Below are 24,037 nucleotides of genomic sequence, written 5' to 3'. Positions count from 1 at the left end.
CATGTCTGAGAATATGAAGTAATGAAAAGTGGGCTGGGTCTGGGTCAGCCTTGGCCTGAAGTGATGCTTACATGAATTAACCATCTCTGGAGGGATACTCGTGTCAAAGTAGGAGTTTATTCATGCTTGACTCTCCAGTGTGATGTCTGGGATTGCTTGCGCCAGCTCTGAGGAGGGCATGCTTGTCTTTCTTTGTGAAATAATAGAATATGGATGAATCCGTTTCCCCATGAAACCATTTCTGTTGAACTAAAATACAAAGGAAAATCAGTGACCTTGAATTAGGCTTGTTTGCAGTGTTATTAGCTTTCAAAGGCCCTTTCATTTCCATTTAATGATTTTCTTCTGAACAAACTATTGTAAGAATCTAATGTAATTTTTCAAAACCAACATCACAAACGTGGTTATTATTTTGTAGCTAATTTTGTCAGAAAAGTATGAGGCCCTATGTATTAAAACGTCATGCCATCACTTCTCAGAATGGCACTTTTAAAAACTGGATTTTGGTCTTCTGGATAACTATTTCTTGAACTACTGTTATCAAGAATAAGTGGTATTTTTCATGATCTTTCTTGTCTGGAGAGTTCGTGACAGGAATTTTGTGCATGAAGGATGCCTGTGTCGTTGAATGTGTTCTTGCATCCATCTTGCTCTTACTCAGATGTCTGAAGCTATACATGTCAACTTACTCATTCAACATGTATTTATAAAAGTGTCCATTAGAGGCTAGGCACGGTGCTGTTCTGGGGGTCATCAATGGAAAAAATAGACTTTAAAATCCCTGCCCTCCTGTAGCTAACATTCTTTTAAAATACTGATGGCAGAATTTTAAAACACTGATGGCAGAATTAGAAAGAATGCCCCCGATACAAGTGAGAATGAAATACAGTTTTTATTTTCTGCATCTAAAAATCACAATAAGTAACTTACCTCATACTTCTAAGAGTTTGAATTTTTTTAACTTGGTAATAATTTTAGTAGGCAGGGTGCGGTGACTCACGCCTCTAAGCCCAGCACTTTGGGAGGCTGAGGCGGGCAGATCGCTTGAGCCCAGGAATTTGAGACCAGCCTGGTCAACATGGTCAAACCCCATCTCTACAAAAAAATAAAAAAATTAGCCAGACATGGTGGCATGTGCCTATGGTCCCAGCTACTCGAGAGGCTGAGATGGGAGGATCACTGAGCCCTGGGAAGGTCGAGGCTGTGATCATGCCACTGCACTTCAGCCTGGGCAACAGAGTGAGACCCCGTCTCATACTACTACTACTACTACTACTACTACTACTACTAATAATAATAATAATAATAATAATAATAATTTAGTTGCTCTGATAAAAGGCCATGTTACTTTACTTATGGCTACTATTTGAGTGCCCACTGTGTCTCACACCCTGTGCTGAGCGTTCCCATTTACCCCATTTGGCAGATGAAAACTACAGCATGTTCTCAACTCAGTAGAGAGACACACTTTTACACATGGAATCTTAAAAAGGTTTTAATTAGTCACTTACGCCAAGTTCAGTGATAGTTCCACAGTGACTGAATCCAAACTGCGCAGAATTGAGAGTAGTGGGCAAGAGTCAACGATGGGTTTCCAGTTCTGGAAACTTGGGAGACCGGGGTGAAACAGGTCCCCTCTTTCCTGCCCACTTACTCCTCCAAACACAAACATGCTGGATGAAATATTACATATGATCCTCATTGAAAGAGAAAAAACTTGGAAAGAGAACAGAAGGGAGAGGAAAAAGATGAAACTGAAGGCGAAGGGAGGTGTTGTTAACCACAAGAGCAAAACAAAAGCCAGAGCTCCGTGTGAGCTGCCATAGTGTGGTGTCTGTATTTTCTGTATGGCCAGGAAGTGCCCTTGGAAGCAAGTTTCATGAACATAAATGATCAAAGCCAACTAAACTGGTCAATTAGTCAAACTTGGCTTCCTTAGAAAAGAATAGGACCTCAATTTAGCCCTATTTGTCAGCTAGAGGAGTCAATGCAATTGAGGGGTAAGGGGTTGACAGTGGTAATAAATCATTGGGCTTTTTTCTCAGCTGTATCTTTGCCTCATACCTTCGTCAAGCCACCCTAGACCCTCCTCTAGCAGCTCCAAGCCCCTTTTGTTTGTTGTCACTTCTATTTAAGCCTTTGCCTTAGGTACCAATTAGTGAAGTGATTATCTTAAAGTTGCCATTGTCAATGCTTTGGAGAACGCCTTGCAGTTTGACCAAGCTGGTGAGGGAATTGGTAAGTTAAAGATGAACTCTGCATGATTAAGGTATCAAAACGGCTTGAAGACTGCCATTTTAATGCACCTTTCACAAGGCTGAGCAACTCTATACTTAAATAAGTGGCCAGTTTTGTTTTTAAGTGACGATCCACATGGAGAAAATACTTCCAGGATTTCAATTTTGAAACCATTGAAATTCTCCTCCTCTTAGAGTGTTAGCTCCTGTGTGTGTGAAATACAGTTGGTCACCTCTCCCTGTCGTGCTGACTCTCCACTCACGGACCGGGCACCATCTGAGATGTTTGACAGAACATTCTGAGGAAATGGAAATGATGAAATCACATTGAATTCAACAGTAGAATGATAGGCCATTTAATGCAGCCTTAATCTTGTGGCTCAGTTGGTGTGGTGTAATATTAGGCTTGCCTTCTACCCTCCAAATCCCTTGATAGTATAAGCTAGCAAATTAAGACTTACCCTGAAAATGACTGTGTGCTACACTACAAGAAAGGTAGAATGCTCCAGGAGCAGTACAGATAGAGGTAGTAACATTTTGCCATCTGGCAAAGCCACTAGACCAGATGGATTCCTTAATGGCTTCTCTAAAGTATTTAATCAGACGTTACTGAAACACATGACTGGCATATTTAATTATCCTAAATTAACAGGACTTCTGCCAGATACAACCCTCAATGCTTGAGTCATACTCCTTGCTTAAAGAGAGGAGGAAAAAAGGATGACTAGCTCCAGAAAGCTGGATTTCACATAGACCCCTCTCATTAGTGAAACTTCTCATTAGCAAATTGTTGTGTTACAGTCTTAGGCAGTATTTCTTCTTTTTCAAAGAATGCACTGTAAGACTAGCCATGCTGATCAAATTCTTTTATCAGTAGCAATTATACTGGTGAGAACCTCTGCGAGTTGATAAATGTGATATAGCCATCAGACAACCCTGCCCACTTCCTGCCTGTGGAAGACTTCTAAACCAACAGATGCCTTCTTGTGTAAGTTAATCAATTTATATTTCTCCAGGATCACTTTTGTTTTAATCTTTGTATTTGTATCAGAACAATGGAGACACAAAATAACAGAAAGCATTATAATGTAAATTTGCCCCTGCTCTAGTCTTTCCTATCTGCAATCTACTTTTCAAAGGAACACTTCTAATTTTCAGGACTGTTCTCTCTGGTGGTTACTTCCACATCTCAAAACAGTATGGTTAATGGCTATTTCTTATTTTCTTTAGACATGTTGACTTCCTTTTAACATACATGAGGATGTAGCTTAGGTATACCATTCTTACATCACTTTTCTTCTCCTCCCTGAGGGTTATTTTATTTTTTATTCCCTTAATGTTTACCTTTGTAGCTTTAGGTTATATTTTCATACCTTTTTATTTTTGGGATTGTCAACTAGAAACAGTATGTCTTGGTTCCTAACATATGATGAAGGTATTAGTGACTTGAGTATTCCACTGAATGCTCCAGGGTTCTTTCACTCAATGTAATATTTTTGAGATTCATCCATGCTGTGGATGTCACTAGTTCCACTTCTGTTTATGGCTGAGAACAATTCCATTGCATGAATAGATGATAATCTATCCATTCACTTGTTGTACGTGTGACCTATTTCCAATTTCTGGCTCTTTTAAATCTATGAAGACTTGTATGCAAGTCTTTGTTTAGACATTTCCTTTTGGTTTCCCTTGGATAAATTCCGAAGAGTGGAATTGCTAGATCATAATGGTACGCATATGTTTATAAGCAACTGCCAAAAGACTTTCCAAAGTGATTTATCATTTTACATTTCCTATTAGCAATATATATGCATTCCAGTTGCTCTGTGTCTTTAGCAACACTTGGTATTATCAGTCTTTTTAGTTTTAGTTGTCCTTGACATTGTTCAAGTCTTCCAGCATATTTTAAATTAAGTTGCGTTCTTATTAAATTATAAGCATTTTTATATATTCTGGGTAGAACTTTGGTGATTTTGTTGTTTTTTTCTTTTCATTCTCCTAGTCTGTGTTTTGCATTTTCTTTTTCCTGATAGTGTCTATCAAAGACCAGAAGTTTTTATTTTTAAAGTCCAATTTCTCCTTTGTGTAATGGTTCATGCTTGTTTGTTCTCTAAGAGACCATTATCTTTCAGAGGTCACAAAGATTTTCTTATATTTTTTTCTATCAATTACTTGGTTTAGCTCTTATATTTTTTGAGTTTTTTTGCATATGGTAAAAGGGAAGAGTAAGGTTCACTTCTTTCCATATGGATACCTAGTTGTTCCAGCACTGTCTGTTGAAAAACAATCCTTTCCCCTGATGAGTTATCTTAACACTTTTGCTGGAAATGAGTTGATCATATAAATGTGGGTCTCTCTATGGATTCAATTCTATACCATTGATTTGTATGTCTATCCTTATAGCAATATTCTGTCTTAATTCCTTTTAATAAAGACTTTAAGCAGAACTTCTACTTTTGTTAACATTTTTTCTGACATATACATGTATGTATATACATATATATGTGTGTATGTATATATACATGTATGTATGTATGTCTATATTTTAGATCTTTTCTCCTTAGGGAGGCATCTTCAGATAACTGATTTTGTCCATTCCGAATGGTTTTTACCAGTTTAAATCACAGAGAATAGTCTTATTTTTAAATTCAAGGAGAGTTCACCATAGCTCTCTATGTACATGAGTTGCTCGGACTTAGAATGTCTGTTCCTGGCCGGGCGCGGTGGCTCACACTTGTAATCCCAGCACTTTGGGAGGCTGAGGTCGGTGGATCACCTGAGGTCAGGCATTCGAGACCAGCCTGGCCAACATGGCGAAACCTTGTCTCTACTAAAAATACAGAAAATAGCTGGGCGTGGTAGCACGTGCCTGTAATCCCAACTACTCCGGATGCTGAGGCAGGAGAATCGCTTGAACCTGGGAGGCGGAGGTTGCAGTGAGCTGAGATCACGCCCTTGCACTCCAGCCTGGGCAACAAGAGTGACTCCGTCTCCAAAAAAAAAAAAAGAATGTCCGTTTCTGGGGGTGAGGGGTAGGTTTCATGTGGGTCTATCACATGGCGGTTAATTAATAACAATACCACCTATATAGTGCTAGGTTTTAAGTGCTACTGTTTTAATAACTGCTTTAGGATTTATTAAGTACTCATAGTACCTACTTTCTCTGAGGTAGGTACTGTTGTTATTCCCATTCTTATGGATGAGAAACTGGGGCACAGAGAGGTTGAGTAATTTGCTGAAGGTGATATATGAGAAACTGTTCTTTGCCAGTAAGTAGAGGAGACAGGTTTCAGTGAGGCACTTGTCACTGAACAAACAGCTCTCCAGGAGAAAAAAATTATGCATACGCATTAATAAACTTATACACTTTACTGACATAAATAATATATAATGCACAACTTACAAATAATAAAGTGTCATACTTTTTATTCCACATAGCCAATCAATTCTGATAGAATGCTTTTATTGATTTTTTTCCTCTTTTTCTAAACTCCTATATCTGTGGTCAGTCTATGGTTGCAGTTTAAGCATGACTTGACAAAATCAAATGAGGAATAAATTCTTGATTACCATCTGGTTCAGCAAAGAAGTTGTTCACATCATTGGCAAATGATTACAGTTCCAATATGTATATGTTTTACATTTTCCTTATTAATGTAAATAAAGCTATCAGCCAACATTTGTGTTGGAACTACACTTGTTGGTCAATGATGTGAGAGAATATTGAGGACGTTTTCTCAATTTTATATATTCACAATGTAACAGCTACAGAGTGACACGCTTTTATGTTTATTCTGCATTATCAACATTTTATCCTATGTCTTAAGTCTAGACAATCAACAAAACAATAAATTAAGCCCTGATTTGTAGCACTTAGTGATTTCCATGATATAAATATACCCACTATGGCTGACTTCAAGCCACCAATGTGACATCATTGAAAATGGAGTTGGGAAGAGGTGTGGAGTAACACACCATCTATGGTATTTCTACAATATGGATAGGATAGCAATAAATAACCTCACAACTATAGACAACAGTGAAATGTAGTAAAATAATTACCAAGTGACGAGGTTTCAGTATGTATTACCTTTGCTTTTAATATAATTTATGTAATTGTAAATCTATATAATACCTAACAGTGGCTGTGATTAACTGGTTTACAGAGTTGCTAAAACTTAATCAGTTTTTGGTGGCCAGTCTAAGCTGGCTCCAATCATGCCACTGTATGGCTGTATTTTTAACCATTCTTTTATACGAAGGTATTGCTGGAATATAGTTTCATACCAGTAAGTATAGCATACAGTTATGGCAAGGTATTAAGTTTATTTTACTAAATCACATTCTCATTAGATGCACCACTCATCAAGCTTGTTAAAGTCCAGTTTTAGGGACCCCCCCTGCTTAACTATGGATTATACGGGTTCTGTGGGGTTCACACAATTCAGGAAAATGGCAATGAATTTTGCTGTTTTGTCCATGTTGCTGTCATTCCTGTTTGTGCTGCCCAAGCCCACCAGGAAGGCAGGACCCTCTCTGTGGTGTCAAGATCACAGTTGTGGTGGGGTACTCAAGTGCTAAGCGCATCTCTTGGGACCAGGACTGGAACACAGCCATCCCCATCTGAGGTTCCACTACCTCCAGGCCACTGTTCAAATCAGGCCTGCCTTTGCCTTTTCTGCCTTGCAGATGAACATCCACTGAGGTTGGGTCACTCCCCCTTCAATCCCCAAAGCAGCAACCTCCCCTTCTGTCCTCAGACAATGCAACCTAATTTTGATGTGCCTCTGCCTCTGACATGGAAAAGCTGCTCTCAAGGTTATCTTCAGGGCAGGGAGGGAGAAGGCTTTCATGCTTTCCTGGTGAGACTTTTTTTTTTCAAAAACAAAACAAAAACAAAAACAAAAAAAACTAAACATATAAATTATTACTGAGAGAATCACTGAAGCAGCCTGGGCAAAAATGAAATGAGGCTTAAGAATTGTGAACATTTTTTAAATGCTGCACTTGGAACAAGTGCTCATAAAATTTTTTGCCTCAAGGAATCAAGAATGATTAATATGATGAGTGTTTTTTTTTGTTGTTGTTGTTGTTAAACTTCATAAGCAAGGCTGTTTCCTTCCATGACCCTTTTGATTCTCATCTTTTCTTTTTCACAAGATGTTTGGAAATCTTCCTGATCTCATCTGACATCAGGAAGACATGCTTTTCCCTCCTGGCATGCTAGAGAAACAAATCAGTTTCTTCTCCCAGATAGGTTGATGAAAGTCCTTCTCTGCAGTGCTTTCTATTGCTATGGTAACAGAAGATGGGATTTCCCAATAGAACTAGGTTTATATATTAAAAAACAGTTCTTTCAAAACTTGATCCTTTTTTGTCGCCATATATAAAATACAATAAATGGAATAAACTGAGTACCAAAGGAAAAACAGTCACACCAAAACTTTTTATGTAGGTATGGAATGAGACTTTCATTGTCTTGAGACTCTCAATGAAAGGGAGTCAACTGTAAAAGTTTTAATATTGTGACAGTGCTGTCGTAGCTAAAATAACTTGCAAAAGTTGCAAGTCTTCTTAGAAAAGCAAAGAATTAAATATATGGACTCTCAATAGGCAGATAGACTTAAAATAGAGATAAGTAGTGTCCGTACTTCCAGTCATAACATGGTAAAGAAGATGACAAGAAGCGCAAGGTAGAATAAGCATTTTGTGTGATGGTAGCATTCTCCGCTTCTGTGACTTCCGCTATGGGAGGACACAATAGTTGGCCATTTCTCATGAGATCTTATCAAAAGCCCAGGGATTCAGGGGACAGGGTTCTTTGCATCACAGCCCCTTAATTATATACAAAGACCTGACCTTTTAATCTGCTGGTTGACTAACAGCGTGGCTGGAGGGTGACTTCTGAGGCTCAGAGCACTCAGAAAGGAGCAGAGAGCAATTTTGAGGTAGGTAGAAAAGGATGGACTTGGTTTCATTTGGGGAAAATTCAAACATAATACTCACTTGTCATTTAAAATGCTTCTGAACTAAAATTCCAAAGATGTGTGGAATTTTATTAAATAAATACTTATTAAATAAATCTGTAACTCCACCATTATTGATACCTTCTGTTCTCTTGCAAATCTAGTGAGTAAAGTTCGTGAGCTTTTCTCCTTTTTTGAGGCTTAACGTGCTTTTGAAATGACGTGACAAATTTAAAATAGAAGTAAATGCCATTTGGCTGTGCCCTGGATGAGACATGGATGCCATTTGGCTGTGCCCTGGATGATACATGTCACTGCTGAAAGGAGTGGAGTTTCTGGGAAGCTGATGGGAAAGGTAACAAATAGTAAAGTGAATAAAGGTGGTTCTCTGTTCTTGCTATTCTTGACATGGACATAGATAAATGGTAACATTATGAGTCACTCTAAGCAGTCATGTTGCATCAAGCCAGAGAGGTGATGTCACAGACTCTGGCTCATGAAAGGAGAAAAAGCTCACTTTCTTAATGTACCCAAATGGCAAAGGAGGACTGGAGAAAGGGCTGTAAAGAGATGATTTAACAAACAGTGTGAAGGAACTTCTGGCAAGAAAAAAAAATTGCAATGTGAACTTTTTAGTAAATGATAAATTTATGGGCTTCAATATGAATGAGAAGAACAATAACCAGCATAAAAATACTTTAAATCCAAAATGTGAGGTGTTTTGGGGTAGCACTGCTTATTGAGTAACTAAGGCTCGTAAGTTATTTGAAGACTTGTTGAAATCTGTTTATTCCATTCCCCCCAACCCCGTCATTCAAAGAACTGCAATAAATCAGGAATTATGGAATTAGAACAACTGCTCGGAGCAGTGATTTATTATTTGCTTCTGGATGCTTCAGAATCTCAAGAATCTAACAGGTATCTCAAGGATTTTAAAATAGAAGCTGTGATCACAGCAAAATAGTTTAATTTATATCTCTTGAAAGTGTTTCTGGCCTTCCAGGGGAAATACGCTCCTTCTTCATTTTCTAGTCCCTGGGTAGAACCTCTTGCCTATTGCAGGGGGAGAGGCAATATGGCAGCCAAGATGGTTGGCACCATTCACTCCCTCTTCAAGTATTTTGTTAACGCCTACTCTGCTGTATGATGTTCCAGGAACTGTTTAGAGTGATGGAAGATAGCCCCTGCCCTCACGGAGCATACAATCTAGTCAATCCTCTTCTTCCTAGCCTTTAGGACTCCAGATGTGATGCTAACCTGAGCAGTCTCCTTGGTTTCCCCACTAAAAATTGGATAGAGTTAGGCCATCTTTTCCCAGGATCAGGCTCATAGGCTTCAAACTTTACTGTAGCCAGGCTCTGTGAGTTACAAACCTCGTTGCCCGCACAAAATCTTCTGTCAACTTTAATGTGCCCAAGCTTGTCCTTGAGTCTCAAACATACTAAGCATTTCCCCCTCTGTTCTCACCCCCAGTAGCTCTTGACTCTTCTTTATCCCCTCTACCCATGTCTTCCCTCCCTGTCTCTCCCTGGTCCCTAACTGACCACCTTGCCTCTCCTAACACCCCTCACAGATCTGTCCTTACCCCTGCATTTCATCACTGCTAGGATTACCTTCCTAAATTATGGAACTGTTTATGCTGTGTCCTGCTGAAAATAGTCAGTGGTACCCTAATTTCCTGGCCTGGCTAAGACAGCTTTCAAGAGCTGCCCCTGCCTGCCTGACCCATCTCATTTTCTGCCATTCTCTGTAAGACTGAAACTGTGGAGGACATTGTCTTTTCACATGAATCCCCTTTGCACCTTGTCTTTCATATGAACTCGTGTCTTCCCTAATGTCCTGGGCAGCTGGTCACTCCATCCTCCATCTTTCTCCATCCTCCATCTTTCTGTGTTACTGTGTATGTATATTGACATATTGTGATTACTTCTTTACATGTCTCTTTCCTCTGAAAGTGGGCTCCTTCAAAGATAGCAGTGTGATTTCTGTTTATATGTCCATGGTACTGTCCCTGACATATCATAGGTCCACAAGGGCCTGTTGAATAAGTGAATGAGCTAAAATATACTGGTTTATCAACAAACAGGGTTTTCAGACTGCTTCCATCCACTCAGCTTAATGAGCAAACATGGCATGCCATAATCTTGCAGTTTTCTGGGACATCTAGATACTTTGAAATACCAGGTGTGTCTCAACAAAATTGAGATTGGGAGGGTCCTTTCTTATTGATAATCTCTCACCAACTGAATGCTGAAGTGTTCTACAACCTTAAAAAGTTAAAAGCTTATAGCATTCACGTGTTGTGGAAAGCAACCCTTCTATATGGGTTATCTTTTTGTATTACTTGCTTATGAAGATTCCTGAAGATATATTTTCCAGCAAGCACTTTTCAGATGTCCAACATGGATTTAAAGTATATATGTTGTTTTTGGAAGCCATATTATATTCACACAGGCATGTTTATGTTGGTTATAGATATATAATGCTAATTACACAAAAGACAAAATTTGTATTCAGTGTTCGCTCTGTACCAGGCACTCTGCTAAGTACTCTAGATTGACTATATCATCTATTTTCTGTATTATCTGTATTTTTAGATGAGGAAACTGAGGCAAAAGATGAAGTAATTTGTCCAAAGAACCAGAGATACTAAGGGCAGCCAACATGCAAATCCAGTGTCTGATATCAGAACATATACTCTCATTAACACCATGCTAAACACTGAAAAAAAAAAAAAAAGTCTACTTCCATTTACTGTGTTAAGCAGATACTGAAAATTGAAATGGGAAAATTTGTATTTGTTTATTGTATAAGCAGAAGTTTACACAATGAACTAGTTTGCTATATAGGTAATGTGCTCTTGATTCCCAACGTCTGTTTTTTAGAAAGACACAACGTCTATACACAATGAATTTAAAACATTAGGGTGATTTTTTTTTTTAATCTAGGAAAAATACTTCTCAACGGCTACTGACTCCTTAAAATACCAGTTGGTATTTGACGAAGTTTCATTTTTATCGAACTACAGAGAAAAATTGCTATACAAACCACAATTGTAATTTGTAGTTCTTTGGTGTCACAGTGATCTATGTAAAATGGAAACTTCAACTTAAAATGTGTAATCTATAGCAACAGACACAGAAACAGCACATGACTCTGGGACCCATTCATGCTTTGAAATCCTAATGAGGATAGTATCCAGTGCTTCTGCAAGTAGGTTTAATTCCAAGAAGAGAACCTTCCCCTAGTAACAACATTTAAAAAAAAATTAAAGTCAAAAGCTAACTTGAAAACAAGTAATATTTTGAATATCAATAATTAAATTTCACAACATAAAGCAATTATAAAACTATACAGACGATTTTAAATTGAATAATTACAATCACAACGGCACCTAATTTTCGAGGTAACCAATGGGTAAGACCAAATGAGATTGTCAGACTGTGCTAAGCCTCTCTGCTAAAGTGAACATTTCAATTAGTCAAATCAAGTAATTAATTACTTTGGGAACAGTTCAGACTCTTTCTCTTGAGATCACCTTGTTAGATAATTTAAATGAGAAACAGATTTGGATAAAAGATGATCAGTGTTTTCTTCAGTTGGAAGATGTAAAAAGAAACCTTTTCTCTTTCAGCCTTGCCTTACACCCAGACAAAACTCTCGTTGCAACTGGCCAAGTCGGGAAGGAGCCATATATATGCATATGGGATTCCTATAATGTCCAGACTGTGTCTATTCTTAAAGATGTCCATACACATGGAGTTGCCTGCCTGGCTTTTGACTCAGATGGACAGGTGTGTATCTTTTTTTTACTTGTTTTATTTAATGACTTCTCACAACTCACTTAAAACTATAATACGAATAGCCAGTAGATTCAAAGTCCATCAACCCTTGCTGGTTCTTCTGGCACAGCCTCCTAGAATTTTTCACCTGTTTTTTCCCCTTTAAAGCTATGGCACTAACACCAAACTCTGGACAGGCCTTGGTGTTTGTTCCCCTAGTCCCACTATCTGGTTAAAAAGCATCCATAAAAGAAGTCATGAATTCATGGTGATCAGGTTCACCATAGCCCAGTAATTCTACTTTGTTGTCTGTTGTTAGCTTCCTATTTGGAGTAAGGGCTAGACCAAGCCTTATTCATAGACGTCAAGCCCTGAGCATGTCTGTAGTACCTCTTGCTTTCAAAAGATGACATCACCTCCTAATAATCCACTGAGAAGATTATCCTTGACTCTTTACCCCTTGATGTCACTTTTAGCTGCTTCTACCTGTTCTCTCCCAATTCAATCTATCATCAATTCCTGGGTATTCATGTTTCTTTACAGTAACTGACATCCTCTCCTCTCCATTCTTCCTGCCACTGTCCTTTAAGTGCTAATAAGTCAGTGTCATGTCTGACTTAGTTTAATCTCTTAGTCTCCTCACAGGCAATTTCTTGCTAATGCATTTCATCAACTGAAAACGGTGTGAAAGCATTGTTTAAAACCAATAAGAGCTTGGAGTACTCAATGAATAAAGTCCACACTTTGTAGGTGGGCATTCTATTTTAGCCAACTTTTCTAGACTTTTATCCGTTGTGCCCTTGTAGTCGAATTGGACAAATCTGCAAGACTCCTATAGCAGACCTTGCATGTTTGTACCTCTGGGCCCTTCCTCAGTCTGTCCTGTCCACCTGAAGTGTCCTGCTCACCCTTTTGCCCATTGAAGTGATTCAGTCTCCAAAGGTTTTCACAAAGCCTTGCCAATCCCTCCCAACAACATTTTCTCTTCTTCCTTTGACCTACAGCAACACTGGGCAGAAAAGATAGGTTGATACGTTCTAGAAAAGAAAGTAAAAACGGAGGGGTCATTCCTGGCTCCGGCTGCATTCATCTCCCCCCTAAGGCGGGGCCTCTTCTCCCCATCTCCCCAGCCGCCTCCGTTTTCTGTGCCACCCTTCCTCTGTCTCTCTCACCCTGCATGTTTCTGCCTGTTAATTCCTTCAATCTAATTTTTGACAAGTTTCAGAGTTAATTCTGTAAGTTGGTGCCATGCAAAGATCTGTGAAATTATTCATAGAGGCTTAACTGAAAGTCTGTGGGAAATTCAGTGGCTTATAGGAGTTGACCTGGTTTGAGTCACTTTTGAAAAACAATTAGCATTTACTTGCTGTTTTCTGCTATTTTAAGAGAGCATCGATCACTAGTCATTTTTCTTTCTAGAACTAGATTTATTACATATGTAGACCCCTGGAATATATGTTCTTTATTTTACTCCTTTGTAATCTCATCCAGTTAGTCAGTTTAATGCATGCATTCCCTTTTATGGCTACATAAAGAGATAATAGCTGGATGCTAGTATTTGTTCAGGCTTGCAGTTATATTGACTTCCTGAATAAACTGAAGTGAATCAGAATCCATACACATGTACAAATATAAATGTATGCTTATGTCTGTACTGGTATGCACCTTCTCTAATCGGATTTTGTTATTCAAGCAAGCATTCTTTATCAATTTGTTCTGAAGTGTCACAAGAAAATGTAATGCAGCAGAGGAAAATCCAGCTTTAAAAATCCAGCTTTAACTTCATTTTTGTCCATGTTAATTTATGTTAGAATCCTAGCTATTCTCCTTTAGGTTTCATTTTGAAGAATAGTGGTGGCGGTGGATTGCATGGTACTTAACTGTCAGGTGAGAGAAATAACCTCTTGTATGTTAGCCATGGTGGATTTCCTGGCTTGTTGATGGCTGTTTTTTCAGGTCCGCCTTACTCCCTGGACAGAGTTAACTGGAATCGAATGATATTTAGAAATGACAAATGGTCCATCACCTCACAACAGACAAAAGGCAATAAAAATGCTTCTCAGGTAGCTATGGGAACTGTCACTACAGATGAACAAAATAGGTTTCTTTCAGCTTTTTCTCCATCAGGAAATGTGGGTTTTACTTCAGTGCCCCTATTTGTGTTCACTGCTTTTTTTCTCTTGAATAAGCTGAATGGAATTCACCCATTCAGATTTTCTTATGAATAAAAATACAACCACATCTTGTTTCCATTGCTGAAACTCTCAGTTAAAAAATTATAGCAAAGAAATTTCTTAAGGACACATTAAAAAACCCTCAATGATGTGTGTTATATTAAAAATTCCTAATGGAAGCCATCTTTAGTGAAGAAAGCTGAAGAATCCCTGCATAACAGCACATGTATACATTGAACCATATGTGGCTGTCTGTTTCATCCACACTGTGAGTGTGCATATACACAGACACGCTCTCGAATGTACTCAGTACTCACACACTCTTACACTTGGGGAATACCATATTTTTAAAACCCCTTTAATTTACATACTTCACTTGACCCATACAACAATCCAATAATGCAGAAGGAATGAATATTTTTTATACCCATTGTACAAATGAGAAAAGTGAGATTTAAGGAGGTTAATTTTGCAAGGTGTTATGTCTGGTTACTTAAAAGCGAAAAGAAAAGCCAAATCTACTTATAGTTCAGATTTCTTACGTAATACTGTCTCCTTATAAGTGATATCCTGCAAGAAACTCTGATTTTGGTATGACTGTTGCCTGTTTTTCACACTTTTGGTTTTGTATATAATCATGTAGGTTGCATTTTATTCTTCCTTTAAGGACAGGTTCTGACCTGAACCCAGGGAATTTAGGCTGGGAGGTGAAGTACCAGATTACTTCTACTTAGATTATATTATCTTGTAGTCACCTTAAATGTTTGTGAAATTATAGAAAACTAAAAATTAATGTTCATTTATTCTATTCGTCAAACCCTTAAATTTTAGCAGTTTGAAGCTTTTAGACTATCGAATCCTGGGTTCTATTAAATCTCACATTAAGATTTTACCTAAAAATTTTAAGTTAAAAATTCCAAATGCTGCTATCAAGTTCTGTTTCTGTAGTTTCTATTGACATTTCAGAGATTTCCTGAGAGTTTATATGTATGTTTCTTACACTTAAAAAGGATAAAGGAGCTGTAGCTCTTAGGTTCTTGAAATTTCAGCATATACTAATGGAAGTCATCTATTGTGTTATTTTTAGTTTGGGGTTTAAGATGGGTTTTGAGAAATCGGTTTGTTATAAGAAATTCAATGCCTAACCCATAGTAAATAGTAACTATTTCTTAACGTGTCAGTAAGTCTTCCCATCACTTTTAGGTACTAAATTATTGTTCTTATTCTTAGCGTTTAGCCTCTGTGGGGTTGGATGCCAAAAACACAGTCTGCATTTGGGACTGGAGGAAGGGAAAACTTCTGGCCTCAGCCACCGGCCATTCTGACAGGGTAAGAACTTGTTGGATCAAGCTATGCAGATTTCAGAACTTGGGGGGACTTGTGATATCGCGTCTCAGACTTCTAATGTTTTTAACAGTAAATCTTTCAGTATACATTTTTTCCTGTTAAACTTATAAGCATCCTCTTTTTTCATGATTAATAGCTAACTGTGTTAATGTGCTTCTGGTGATCAAGTACTTTATATGAATTGTTACTGCTTTTCATAGGCAAAGCAAATTTTTGATGCTGGCATTTTACTTTATGAAATCAAAATGGAATTGAATTTGAAATTGTGTGTAGTTTAGATGTATTCATTTAGAAATGGAAATAGTTGTTAGAAAATAGTCACAAAATATGATTACAAGGGTACGCATTTTAATTTTGAATGAGCGTAATGACAACTTCGTGATTCTTTGTTGTATTTGAGAACATAGAATGTGACCTGCTTACTCCTGTTGAAGTCAGTGTGATCAGAAACGATAATTCCATGTAGTCTTAGGGGATGAAGGGGGTATATACATATAACTGGTCAGAAATCTAATTTGCCAGTGTCTTGCATAATTAAAATAATTTGACTCCTTTATTATCTTGGTTTCTCTAAACAATGAATTTGCATGACTGTCTTACTTGAATTCCTAGTTGTTTTGTATTTTTGCACAATATAAGTGTTAATGTAGAATAGGCATTTCCAATCTTTTGGCTTCCCTGGGCCACATTGGAAGAATTGTGTTGGGCCACACATAAACACCAACAGTAATGATAGCTGATGAGCTAAAAATGAAATAATCTCATAATATCTTAAGAACGTTTACAAATTTGTGTTGGGCTGCATTCACAGCCATCCTGGGCTGTGGGTTGGACAAGCTTCATGTAGAATGAGGCTCTAATTAAACATGAAATTCACTGTCTCTTGCTTAGAAGGAACTCTTGAAAAAAAAAAAAAAGTATGAATGGCACATTGATCTATGGAGGTTTGTAGTTGTAAGGAGACCCCACAGATGTTGCAAATTCTACTCCAGGATCAAGTCTTCAGAAAGCTCAGGAGTGACCAACAATAGAACGTCAGTACTGGAAGAGGCCTGGTACCCCTCTCATCCAGTATTTCCCAATCCTGGCTACAGATAGAATCCTCTGGGGAGGCTTCACAGCATATATATACACTCATACATAATATTTTATCTGAGTTATTCTGCATTTACTGCTTCTATTTCTGAGTCATTTTATATAGTCTGACCTGAACTAGTATACTGTCTGTCAGAATTTTGGGCCTTATCACCTTGGAAAAAGTAGAAAACTAAAGTTACAAACAGTTTAAACCAGTAAAATCTCCTTACTTAGAAAAATAGCCTAATGTAATCTCTTTGGCTTGTATAGAAAGAGCTTTTATTGTTAAATTATTACTGTTAAACTAAATTTGGCCTCAGCTGCCCTCCATATGGTAAGTCTCTACAAAATCAACTGCAACCTAGCTTGGTAAGTGACCAAACTGAAAATTTAGGTGTATACTTCCGTAACAAATAGCTGAGTGGCAGCCAGCTTCAGCCAATGGCAGGCTGCCATCTATTCAGACCATGCCCAAATAAAGCAAATTCGGTGCTGAAACTAGGAAAGCTGTTCCTGTACCTCAGTTCATTTTTCCCAGGATACATATGCCTGCCCAGTTGCAGAGCAGAGCTCTCTGAACCTCTTCTGGTTCTGAGGGCTGCCCAATTTGCAAACAGTTGTTTGCTCAATTCAACTCTGTTAAAACCTTAGATAAATTGAACACCACTGGATATCATGTGACTTGCCTGTGTGTTTCAGTGACTGTGCCTGTGCTATTGCTGTGCTACCACTTGCCAGTAAGAGTGAAATGTAAAAAGTATAATAGGACTATAGTGATGAGTCTGTAATCTTAGGATGTTTTAATGAAATGCTTTATTTGGAACACTGTTCTCCGAGACCCCATAATCTGTGTCACACATAATTTTGCTCTTTATTACTGATACCAGTATGAATTATTGACTGCTTATGGTTAACTTCAAGATTATCTTCAAGATTATTTTAGTGGCACTAAAATACTTAATCCATTACATTTATATAATGAATGTTTTATACCCTGCAAAATGACTTTATATACCTTATCTTCATTGACCTTAACAAAACTTGAGGTGGTATTATCCACGTAGAGAAGATGAGGTTAAGGTTAGAGATGCTCAGACTTGCCTGAGCTTGAATGGCTGAAATGGATACTTGGACCAAGTACTTTTTCTTCAGTGCTCTTTCTGGGGACCATAATTGCTCCTTTATATGTGATGAAAAGTTAGTGGTCTAGGTTATTTCTGTGGTCTAGACTTTGTCCCTGACAAGTAGTCCTTCCCTTTCTATCAGTGTGTCATGGAATGCGTTCCATGGATCTACCTCCATCAGAATCTCCTGGAGTCTGTTTAAAGTGTTGGGTATCTGGGCCCAATTCCAGACCCACTAAATGAGAGCATCTCAGATGGGCCCTGGAAATACCTGTTTTAAGCAATTGCTATGGGCAATTGGATTCTCAGGATTGACCTTTTTCTTCTTGTCTCTGGATTGGAAATAGAACTACCTGCAAACTGTCTGGTAGCTCTTGTTAAAGAATGACAAATAGGCCGGGCACGGTGGCTCATGCCTGTAATCCCAGCACTTTGAGAGGCCAAGGCAGGTGGATCACGAGGTCACAAGATTGAGACGAGCCTGACCAACATGGTGAAACCCCGTCTCTACTAAAAATAGAAAAATTAACTGGGCGTGGTGGCACGCGCCTGTAGTCCCAGCTACTCGGGAGGCTGAGGCAGGAGAATTGCTTGAACCTGGGAAGCGGAGTTGCAGTGAGCCGAGATCACGCCGCTGCACTCCAGCCTGGTGACGGAGCGAGACTGTCTCAAAAAAGAAAAAAAAAAAAATGACAAATAGTAGTTGCAGATATATTTTCAGTTCATTGGATAATTGAAAATACAATAATATGTTGGGTCAGATTAAAATGATAGCCTGAGGGACTATTTAAGTTAGTGACAGAGAAATCCCTCTGCCTTACGTTTAGGAATATTAACTTCTGTGATTACTAGAGACTGTTGGCCACATTAAATTGTAGTTAACTATTGAATGTTTTCCTAGCTAAGAAGCATTTTATAATTCTTTAAATTTCTATTGAAAAGCTATCTCCAAAGTGTTAGCACTGTGGAGTGCTATTGAAAAATTTGATCAAAAATTTATCCTAAATTGTCCATTTGTTTATCTCAAATGGACAAAATTAAAGATATGACACCAGTTTGTTCTAAATAATTATGGTAAGTTCTCTCTCTACTCAGGCCTTAAGGTAAGTAGACATGAGGTGATAACGTGGGTGTTAGTTCCTGACTCATTCCAAGCCAAATCTTCCATTTTTATTCTGTGCAGGTAACATTGTGTTCTAAATGTTAGAGTAGAGTCTTGGCAATTGGACTAGTATTGGGAAAAGGCAAAAATATACCAAATGATCAACATGGCTACTTTTAATGTTTTGAACAGATTTTTGATATTTCCTGGGATCCATATCAGCCAAACAGAGTGGTTAGCTGTGGAGTAAAACATATAAAGGTAAAGTTTTTTGTTTTTTAATTTTGGTACCTTGAGTGCAAATAATTTTAGGTGTTTGTATAGATAATTTGATGTTGAGAGACTGCTAGACTTTACATTTTTTTTCTTCAATATAGAGCCCTCTTACCTGTTTCTCTGCTCCTGAAGCAAACTAACATCAGCTGATGGGGCTCTCTCTTAGAAATGCAAAGTAATGACAATCAAGTGAAGTGCTCCGCAGGCAGCTGAAAAGGAAATTTTATGTTAATTAAATATCCAACTGAAGACTCATAATACTTGTGGGATTGCATGTTTTAAAACAGTGCTTATTTTAATGTTGTGAAGTAAGTTTTTCCATTATAATGAATATTTACATATTTGCATGTCAACACTTTGACATGTTACGTTCCCTTAAAAGAAAGGTGTCAAGTTGCGCTCTACATGGAAATAGAGGAATTCACAGTACAAACCTATCTGGACCATTGGTTTTTAAACGCCCCGATCTTCCTCTAGACTACACTCTCATCTGGGTAGACCCACATTTGCTTCTTACTATTTTGTTCACAAGTAGCAAAATTAACTGCATCAACATGCTTTGCTCTGACATAGCAAAAATTTCTCCTGACCCCTGGGATATGGCCCAGGATCTTCTTTCTCTACAGGATTGTAAATAATATAAGTTAAAGTCCATAAACAAGAGTATAAGGATTACTTTCTTGCATAGAGCATGCATGGATTCTGTACAAAAATGGTACATTTCTGTATGAATGAAGATTTTCCTCTAACCAACCCCTCCTATTTTGCAGTTCTTTTAGTCTAGTTTTTCACGATCCTTCCCATTATTCTTACTTGGTTAGAAGGGGACAGAGGATAAAATACTCAAATAAGTATAACAAATACGGAAGACTTACCTAAAGAATGTTACAAAACTCTGCAGAAGAATGTAAATCAATACTTGAACAAATGGAGTGACAATGTTGATTCTGGACACGTCTAAAATTTACAAATGTATCATTTATCTCCAAATTTATATTTGGTAGAAATGCAGTTAAAATCCCTATTACTTTTGTTTTTACCTGACAGAATTTCCCTTTAAATTATCCTAAATTAATCTGGAAGCATTAAATAATGACAATAACTATGGACTTTGGGATAAAGAATCATGAAGAGGATATATGTACCACTATTTACTAAAGCATAGTAGAATTTAATTTAAATGATACAAGACTTGGATACAAAGAAATAAAAAAAGCTGAAAAATAGACCTTAATATGTATGACAACTTAGAGTGTAATAGCATCTCTAACTGGCAGGCACAAATTTATCAATTTTTTAGAAAAAGTCAATACTTCATACTATACACTAAAACAAAGTCTATATGAATTAAAGAGGTAAGTTTCAAAAACTATAAAATAACTAGAGGAATATATAGGCAAATATTTAACTGCTCAAATTGGAGAAAGGTTTTTTTAAAATGTAAAAGCAAAGAAATCGTAAGGGATAATACTGATGCAACTGTAGAAATATTAAAATATTCTGTATAATTCCTTTTTTCCACAAAAAGAGGGAAACCGCAAACTAGCAAAAGTATAAGCAACACACAAAGTAGATACTGGGTTGTTCTCAAAATGCAAAGATCTCTTGCAAATCCGTAGAATGGACAAAGAACATAGAAAACTGACAAATAGAAACGCTGTTGGCCAATAGACTTATGAAAATGTTAAAATCTAATTAAGGAACACAAATTTTAAAATAACAGCATTTTAAATCTATCAAATTTATGATTGAAAGTACCCTATCTTGGCAAGGATTCAGTGAATGACCACTCTCAAACCTTGCTGGTAGAGAGGGGTAAGCTGATAATGGTCTTTCAGCCAAGAAATTTGGAAATATTTATCCTTAGAAATGTCAATTCTCTTTGATCCAGTGATTTCATATCTTAGAATCTATCCCAAGCAAATTGTTAGAAGTATGAACCAAGAGCTGACTCATTGCTGAGTAACTTATCAATAGCAAATAACCAAATAGAAGATCTGAAATAAACCAAACAGAAGATCTGAAACCACTTAAGTGTCTCTAGGAAGTTGAATAAAATGTTACATCCATATGATGAAACACTGTACAATCATAAGTTATGTTTTAAATGATTGATGATATTGGGAAATATTCAAAATCTATTATATGGGGAAGTTTACAGTTTACTTTGGGGGGTGGGTTATGGTGGGATTAGATTTGTGGCTTTTTTTCTTTAAAAACATTTTTATGTGGGAAATACATTAGAAGGACTTCTCCAAATGTTAAGCAGTTATCTCTGGGTAATGGGTTGATGGATAATTTTATCCCTTGTATACTTCATTGTAAAATTATTTTACAACAATATATATTCCAAAATAAGAAAAAATTTAAAAATGGAGAACAAAAATTTTAGACGTTCCACTACTCAAAAGTGTAACATATTCCATCAACACTTTAGGGCTTCATAAACATTTAATAATCCTGTACCAAGCCCTGATGTGTATATTTTTAATCTAGGAAAACATCAGCTGAAATCTAGGTAGTTTGCTTTATTAGCAGCAGCTGAAGGCTCCTTCTATGCTTGGTACAGCATACCTGAAAGACCAAAAACTCATTCAGTTTAATATTTGAGTTTGTACTAGGTGAAAGAACAAAAACAGACACCACTTTCAATTTGCTTGAAGTTTAGCCATTAAAACATTAAGACAGAATGTTTTGGAAGAAAGGTAAAAATCAAAGCCCTCTGTCGATAAAGATGACATCCCAGCTGGCTAGAAGCATGTTGTCAGGATGGAGATGCTGCTTAGGCTGAGCCTCAGTGGGTGGGTGAGTTTGGTAGGAAGGGTCGGGAGGCAGAACTAGGCGAGGGGTTGCCCTTCTGTCAGGAGTTAAGAGAGGCATTGGTCACCCATGGAAGTGTGAGACTGGGGAGCTGGTTGGGTCCTTGGCTCATGATATGTTCCAAGATTACCAATGTTTTCATCACCAAAGAACCTATTCCATAGTTTTTTTAGGGAACAAATATTTTGAAAGATGGCGGCCACAAAATAAACTAGCCAATAAATCACAGGTTCCTTAGCAATGTTTTATTAGTCAAAGATGTTATCTGCCAATGTGAGTTTCTGATCAGACTAAAATATGAAAATTGTTTCAGCCATGAGTAAAAAAAACATGTGAGTTCATAATGATCCTGATTTCTGTTAGGCTGTGGTGGGTTTCTGGAAATCTGGGACCCTATCCTGGGAGCCATCATCCATCGTGTACTCAGTGGTGAAGAAACCCAGGACCCTAGGGGGTTAGGTGGGAATCTGACTTTGATTTGTGATTGTTTCCCTCTACTTGACTCTGGGCAACCATTTAATCTCCCTGAGGCTGAATTAATATTCATTCATTCATTCTCTTTCTCTGTCTGTCTCTCTCTCTCTCAGAGATCACTACCTCCTAAATTAAAGATAATTACATTAAAGAGTATGGAACCCAGTAGGGGCACAATAATGTTAATTTCCTTCCCCATTTCCTAGGGTCACAAAAATGATGGCACAGGTGAGATTTAAGCTCAGCCTCTGACTCCAATAGAGCTCTTTCCACTGAGAAATTTCTTTAGTGAACTACCTTGCCTTAACTTTTTATTGGGTTCTAACTAGATTTGCTGCTTAATTGATAGAATTCTCCTGATTCCTTCCTATCTCTTTCTGTCCTTGGTTAACTCTAACTTTTAAATCGGTAAATTCTAAAAGCAGAAAAGCAGAGACAAAATTCTGAAACTTTATTTGAAACAAGAGCTACTTATCCTGTTTAAATTTAATTGTCTTAGCAGACTTGGACATTTTTTCTAAGCAAATACAAGCATTTTTACCTCAAAGAATCTGGAATGTCTACCCAGCAATACTTTATTAATTTTACTTAGAAATATAATACATTTAAGCGGACTTCAAAAAATTATTTTTGCTGTCTGTATTCTCTATATCCAATTACCAGGATTTCTCCACTTTTTTTTCCCCAAAAAACCTACCTTAACATTGAATGATTCCAGTCATAAATTGAGTGCAAAATCTTTGTACTCAAAGAAAATACTTTCATCTGAAATTTGTATAGCTAGGGTGAAATCCTTTTTGGCTTTGTAAATCCCCTATGTTTTGGCAAATAGGAAAATTGCAATTATCTGAAACGAATGCTTGAAAAACAGTAACAGTTGAGCATCGGCTGCTTCATTGGTTTTATAGCAAATGAGCCTACCGGGTTTGTGGATACTGTTGAGCCGTCTCTAGTCAGAGACAGAAGGGACTTCAGGGACTACCTAGGGCTAGATGAACTCAAGGTACCTGCCAGCTCTAACAAAATTTGCATTACAGTCTGTGGGTAGAGACTGCAGAAGATAAACAAGGTCTCCTCATTTGATGTGAATTTAATGATGTGTTGCTACCCTAAACTGCCACTGTTTTCCAAGTAGGAAATGCTTCTCAAAAAGAGATAATATTTCAGGTATTTGCCATTTTCTGCAGAAAATAACATACATTTTAGGGAATCATTTGACTCTTTGGAATGTTTTCATGTGGGCCTTATACCATCTGACCTGGTGACTTGTCAATAAACTTTTATGTAGATCAAGTCTGAAGATAATGGGCTCTATTTTTTGTGACTGTCTGTCTGGAAATATTCAGATAACTCAGACGGGGGGTGTATATCCAAAGTTAAAGGACAAAATAATTATTTTAATCTTCATGCATGAGGAGGTGTAAAGAGAAAGGGAACTGTCTGCCTTAAGCATTGCTATGAACAGCAAGTTCTTTGGCATGTTGGTGCAACCAGTAATCATTTATGTCTAATAGTTTGTTCAGGTTCATAGTAACAGCTTAAATGTTTTCCAAAGCTTATACCTAACTAGCTTTTTCCTAGATCTCTTTATTCTTTATTAAAAAAACTTTATTACAGGTGTGTGCTACCACTCCAGGCTAATTATTTTTGTAGAGATG

The 24,037-nt window shown here is 37.4% G+C and overlaps 1 protein-coding gene across 1 annotated transcript in view; it reads left to right on the top strand.

The window, feature by feature from the left end:
- The window catches only part of EML6 (EMAP like 6), a 262,879-nt gene that overhangs the window by 88,271 nt on the left and 150,571 nt on the right, over nt 1-24,037 (top strand). Inside the window, exons 3-5 of the mRNA XM_055107940.2 lie at nt 11,838-11,997; nt 15,390-15,488; nt 19,002-19,070. Of these exons, the coding sequence (XP_054963915.1) occupies nt 11,838-11,997; nt 15,390-15,488; nt 19,002-19,070 (328 nt within the window). The remainder of the gene's footprint in view (nt 1-11,837; nt 11,998-15,389; nt 15,489-19,001; nt 19,071-24,037) is intronic.

Source organism: Pan paniscus, chromosome 12 (genome assembly GCF_029289425.2).
Source record: "Pan paniscus chromosome 12, NHGRI_mPanPan1-v2.0_pri, whole genome shotgun sequence".
Lineage (NCBI taxonomy): Eukaryota > Metazoa > Chordata > Mammalia > Primates > Hominidae > Pan > Pan paniscus.
Note: the sequence above shows the minus strand (reverse complement) of the source record. Positions and strands in the feature narration are given on the sequence as shown.